Source organism: Mustelus asterias, chromosome 2 (genome assembly GCF_964213995.1).
Source record: "Mustelus asterias chromosome 2, sMusAst1.hap1.1, whole genome shotgun sequence".
NCBI classification, from domain to species: domain Eukaryota; kingdom Metazoa; phylum Chordata; class Chondrichthyes; order Carcharhiniformes; family Triakidae; genus Mustelus; species Mustelus asterias.
The window spans coordinates 156,386,687-156,393,117 of NC_135802.1; the positions used below are offsets into that span (position 1 = coordinate 156,386,687).

At 44.0% G+C, this 6,431-nt stretch overlaps 1 protein-coding gene across 2 annotated transcripts in view; it reads left to right on the forward strand.

Annotated features, from left to right (window-relative positions):
• nphp3 (nephronophthisis 3) overlaps positions 1-4,023 on the forward strand; it is a 63,384-nt gene extending 59,361 nt beyond the window's left edge. For both annotated transcript variants that reach the window (XM_078199287.1, XM_078199294.1), the window contains one exon: positions 1,143-4,023. In XM_078199287.1, coding sequence (XP_078055413.1) covers positions 1,143-1,323 — 181 coding nt within the window. In that variant the 3' untranslated portion in view covers positions 1,324-4,023. The remainder of the gene's footprint in view (positions 1-1,142) is intronic.
• The last annotated feature ends 2,408 nt before the right edge of the window (positions 4,024-6,431 follow it).

Genomic DNA, 6,431 nt, shown 5'->3' on the forward strand with positions numbered 1-6,431 from the left:
ATCTCGACTGTCCATGGGGCCAGGACCAGGGAATGACGATTCAACCCAGTGTGTTTAAACATCACAGTCAGGGGCAATATACATATACAAGGGTGGCAGAGTGGTTAGCACTGCTGCCTCACAGCGCCGGGGACCCAGGTTTGATTCCTGGCTTGGGTCACTGTCTGTGCGGAGTCTGCATGTTCTCCCTGTGACTGCGTGGGTTTCCTCCGGGTGCTCTGGTTTCCTCCCATAGTCCAAAGACGTGCTGGTTAGGTGCATTGGCTATTCTAAATTCTCCCTCTGTACCTGAACAGGCGTCGGAGTGTGGCAACTAGGGGATTTTCACAGTAACTTCATTGCAGTGTTAATGTAAGTCTACTTGTGACTAATAAATAAACTTTTTTTAAACTTTAAGTGTGCAGGAGGGCAGCTTACTCGATCACATTATGAGAGAAGATTGTGCGAGGGATGGGGAGGAGCAGATAGAAACAGCTGACGATACAACTGTCAATTATGATATGCACAGTCTATAGATTTTCAATACTACCAAAATGCCATATACTACCAAATGCCATGCGGGCGGCACGGTAGCACAGTGGTTAGCACTGCCGCTTCACAGTGTCGGGGACCCAGGTTCGATTCCCGACTTGGGTCACTGTCTGTGTGGAGTTTGCACGTTCTCCCCGTGTCTGCGTGGGTTTCCTCCGGGTGCTCCGGTTCATCCCACAGTCCAAAAGACATGTTGGTTAGGTGCATTGACCCGAACAGGCGCCGGACTGTGGTGACTAGGGGAATTTCACAGTAACTTCATTGCAGTGTTAATGTAAGCCTACTTGTGACTAATAAATAACTTTTAAAAAAAACTTTTATCAACGTGGAACCTAATTTGCTTTAAAAATTGACATAATTTTGGTGTTTTTAAATGAGCTAAATGTCAATACCTATTGGACATGCTTGAAAATCGTGTGTGTGAACTGGTGACCTGCCATGTCATGGCACAGTGTGTTCTGAGACAAAGGATCAGAGAATTCTGCAAAATGTACTTGGTTTAGTTAGATATTTGTATTGGCGAAGTGCACAAAATGAGCGATATTCAGCTAGCATTTCCCATTAGTAAGCCAGAGTACGAGGCTGATGTTACCTTGTAATTTATTTTACAGTTACGAGGAGGCCAATTTCGAAAAGGCTGCCGAGTTGTACAAGAGGGCGATGGATATTAAGGAAGCTGAGGCCTCGGTGGTCGGTGGAAAAGCCCTTTCAAGGCATTCGTCCGCTGGAGACACTTTCAGTTTAAGAAATGCTCTGGGTCCGAATCCCTACCTGGAATTGGGATATAGGTGACCTGCGGATAGGAACGGACAGCGGGAGCCGGAGCTGCGAAACATTTCAGGACAAAGCGTCATTTTTATTGGTTTTTCCTACTGCCCTGAGCGCAGTACACTACTTCAAGCCTAAAACAGAATCATATTTAAGTTTAAAATGGAAATTTTCCAAGAAACTGAAGTAATTATGTGTCTTTTAACATGAAGAAATCCATCAGAATCGCTGGAAAATGAAGGACAAATCGTTGGCACATTGGAGAGAAGGAAAAGTCCATTCCGCCAGTAACTGGGATCACATTATCCACTTGATGTCTTCAGTTAGCTGAACATTACCTCGAAATGAAGAATTCATTATCAAACAACACCGCTTGAAAAAAGAAACAAGATTTTCTGTGAGCACCCTTTGATATTTGTACCAGTGCTGATTTTGTATACCATAGAAACAGAAAATAGGAGGAGGAGGCCATTCGGCCCTTCGAGCCTGCTCTGCCATTCATTATGATTGTGGCTGATCATCCAACTCAATAACCTGATCCTGCCTTCCCCCCCCACCCCACCCCACCCCACCCCATATCCTCTGATTCCCCTTTGCCTCAAGTGCTATGTCTAACTGTTTCTTGGAAACATTCAATGTTTTGGCCTCAGCTGCTTTCAGTGGTAGTGAATTCCACAGGCTGACCATTCTCTGGGTGAAGAAATTTCTCCTCATCTCCGTCCTAAACAGTCTACCCTGTATCCTCAGACTGTGACCCCTGGTTCTGGATTCCCCCACCAGTGGGAACATTCTTCTTGCCCTGTCTAGCCCTGTTAGAAACCTATAGGTTTCTGAGGTCAGTGTTTTATTATTAATATAAATTTATTATTGAAAACAAATTTCTCAAAATATCTTAAGATTTAAAGCAACATGAAATACCTTTCTTTGAAAAGAAAACACGGTAGCACGGTGGTTGGCACTGCTGCTTCACAGCTCCAGGGACCTGGGTTCGATTCCCGGCTTGGGTCGCTGTGTGTGTGGAGTTTGCACGTTCTCCTCGTGTCTGCGTGGGTTTCCTCCGGGTGCTCCGGTTTCCTCCCATAGTCTAGGGATGTGCGGATTGGGTCGATTGGCTATGCTGAAATTGCCCCTTGGTGTCCTGAGATGCGTAGGTTGGAGGGACTGGTGGGTAGATGTGTGGGAATATGGGGGTGGGGCCTGGGTGGGATTGTGGTCGGTGCAGACTCGATGGGCCCAATGGCCTCTTTCTGCACTGTAGGGTTTCTATAATTCTATGAAGTCGGCAGTACAAAAGGATCTTGACGTATATAGTGAATCAGCGCTAATGTTAGTTTCAGCAGAATGTTCAGTCCCTCAGATTGTTAAAAATAGCACTTAAACATTTAGTGTTCTCACCTGTTTTGCTACCAAACCCCCCCTCCCATGCCTTTGTCACCTCAGTCAGCTTTTCCAAATCCAATCCTCCTCTAACTCCAACTCATCCAACGCTTCCCCATCCCCATCCATCCAATGAAAAGCAGAAAATATATGTTAACCTTATATTGGTTATATAGACCAGAAGATGAATAATGTGAACACATTGGGTCTGCATGTTACAAAAAGGATAGAGACACTCACTGGTTTAAGGTGCAAAAAATAATTTTGCAAGGGTGACCAGAATTTGTAATTTATCGGTAAGGACTAAACAGACTGAGGCTCTTTCCTCTACCAGAAAGAAAGCCGTGATTTGATCTGATATGGGACTATGGAATTTGATAGGAGAGAATATTTCTACTTGTGGGAATATCTAAAACTAGGATCCATGGAGGAACTTATTCCAGAGAATGGTTAGAATGTGGAACTAGCCACAAGATTGCTGGCAGATGGGAGTTTGGGTGTTTCTAATGTGTCGGTGTGGACTCGATGGGCTGGAAGGCGTCTTCTGCACTCTATGATTCTAAGAGTGGACGAGGTGAATGACACAGATATTTGAAAGGAAGCTCAAGAGAAAGAAAGGAGTGGAAAGAAAGGTGGATTGTGTCAGATGTGTAGGGTGGGAGGAGGTTCATGAGCATAAACACTGGCCAGTTTGCGTGCTGTAAACTGTGGAATATACACCTAGTGTGTCACCCACCTGGCCCTTACAGTTTACATCTCTACACCCCTTTGCTTTGCTACATCCTTTCTCACCTCCAGGGACATCTCTCAGACCGACCTCTAAATATGCTTTGGACTGTTTTCTTGTTGATTCAGTCTGATCTCTATTTGTGAAGTGATTTGGAGCATTGTTACATAATGGACTTTTATAAATGCAAGTTGTTGTCCTTAATCTTTTGTACAGAAGTTTGTGCTAAAATCTAAACACATCCAGCAAAGTCCTGCGATAGCTTGGATTTTAACACACATCATCGTGAATTTTGCCCTTCAAAGCAAACCTGAGGCAGTTCAAAGGGGAAAATGGGAACACACATTTATTGAGATGCCAAGAAGCAAAATATTGATTCAAATTTTTACATGAGGTATTTGGATTTTTGTACACGTGTAATGTTATCCTACAGTTTGATAAATAAGCTATTAAATTCTAGAAATGTTGAAGTATGGCAAATGAAGATTTAGGACAGAACTTGAATTGTATTTAGCACCCTTGTAGCATGGAATAATGCACAGTGCAGTGATGAAATCCACTTTTATTATGTTGGTGCGCATACAATCAATCTGACATAACTGGATACATTAAAATTCATCCAAACTACCTGTCTGTTGTAGTAAGTTAAGCATTGAAAATTGTATTATTGACACTAAGACACTCTTTTACAAGTAAGGTATAAAGACGAAGATAAAAGCAACTTTCTGTGGATGCTGGAATCTGAATCAACAACAGAAAATGCTGGAAAATCTCAGCAGGTCTGACAGCATCTGTGGAGAGAGAACACGGCCAACGTGTCGAGTCTGGTTGACTCTTCATAAAGACCATCTGGTATTCAACTGGCCAGAACAGATAAGCCTTAGGAGTTTCAGAAAGGAGAAGAATAAATATGGGACCACCAATGTGGCTAGGAAGATGAGAACAAATCCAGTAGAAGGAAATACTCAGCAGGTCAAGCAGCACACGTGGAGAAAACCGATGCCGGTCAGTATTTCAGGTCCAGGACGGGTTCATGAGGATGGAGTAGGCTGACTGCGCCTTCTCTGCGGAGCATTTCCAACTTGTTTCAGATGTTCAGCAGCTGCCTCATATGAACCGCATGGAAATCATCTATGCTAGAAGCAAGCTTAATGGGCCGAATGGTCTCTTTTCATTCCAACGGCGATGAGGTAACTGGAGATGTAACTTAATCTTCCGTTTCCCCATCTGCCAGCTTTATGGCCATTTGGAACCAGATTGCTCACTTACTGAATTTGAAACAATATCTTCCAGTGTTCTGACTTTCTTTGAAACTCGAGTTTCACTGCATATTTGCATGACAGAGAAACATCCACATCAGGGCCCATGCGCTTCATAGAAAGTTCATATACAAGAGCCTATTTTCATTGCATTTCTGCCAAGCATTAGCCACAGACTGAAAGAAGATTTGTATCTTGTAACATTGTTCAAACATCTCATTAATTACTTCAGTTATTTTCCATCTGATGTGAATACCAATCACTTTAGATATTAGGAACACATGACATAGGAGCCGGAGTAGGCCATTCAGCCTTTTTCGAGCCTGCTCCGCCATTCGATAAGACCATGGCTGATTTGATTGCAGTCTCGACTCCACTTTCCAGCCTGCCCTCATAACCCTCGACTCCTTGTTTGAAAAGCCAAGAGAAACCTGGTGGGCACATTGGACGCCATTTGCATTCACCAGATTCAATTTGCAGGCGAGTGTTCAGTACTTTCACCCAAAACGGGCAGGAATGCTGTTCAAAATATGAAAATCCAGCTTCTGCTGTCACAGAGAAATGGGCAGAGTATGCAAAGTGCACACTGGTCCCAGTTTACCTAAAGCTGAAAAAAAAACTTTGTCTGGCACTCATCAGGACAATTGTGAGAAAACCAATGTCAGGGGAAACAACAACTTTATCATAGAAAGTATCATAGAAACCCTACAGTGCAGAAAGAGGCCATCTGGCCCATCGAGTCTGCACCGACCACAATCCCACCCAGGCCCTACCCCCATATCCCTACACATTTACCCACTAATCCCTGTAACCTACACATCTCAGGACACTAAGGGGCAATTTTAGAATGGCCAATCAACCTAATCTGCACATCTTTGGACTGTGGGAGGAAACCGGAGCACCCGGAGGAAACCCACGCAGACACGAGGAGAATGTGCAAACTCCACACAGACAGTGACCCAAGCCGGGAATCGAACCTGGCTCCCTGGCGCTGTGAAGCAACAGTGCTAACCACTGTGCTACCGTGCCCCCCTTTATACTGGAGAAGAGAGTACTGATTAGTTGGCAAGTGGACTATGATGAGCTTGGCTGGAGGGTGTACTATGGCACAGATTCACTCGGTCAAATGACCTGTTCCCATGTTATAACATTTCATGTGCATGTTAAGCAGCCAAATATCCAGGTTTAATAAAACCTAAGTCTGTCTTCAAACTGAATAAACATACCATTAATTATTTCCCAGCCTAACCTCTATGCAGCACGGTGGCCCTGGATTACTGTCTGTGTGAAGTTTGCATGTTCTTCCCGTTTCTGCGTGGCTTTCCTCCGGATGCTCTGGTTTCCTCCCGCAGTCCAAAGATACGCAGGTTAGGTTGATTAGCTATGCTAAATTGACCGTTAGTGTCAGGGGGATTAGCAGGGTAAATGTGTGGGGTTACAGGACTAGGGCCTGCGTGGGATTGTGGTCAGTACAGACTTGATGGGCCAAATGGCCTCCTGTACTGTAGGGATTCTATGATATTGCTACTTCAAATTTCATAGGTCCCAGCACCAATTATACCGTCCCAAAGAGTACAAGTCCCTCTCGTCTTTCATTCAGCTAAACAGACATTTCCTGGGGACTTCACTCACTATCTTCACTTCAAACCTATATTCAGTAGAAGAACATTAAAGGTATCAGGCATAAATTGAGAGAAAAAGTTTCGATTTAGCTATCTTGCTGGTTCTTCACTGCATTACACATGAAAGTGGAACCTGCATTATCGACT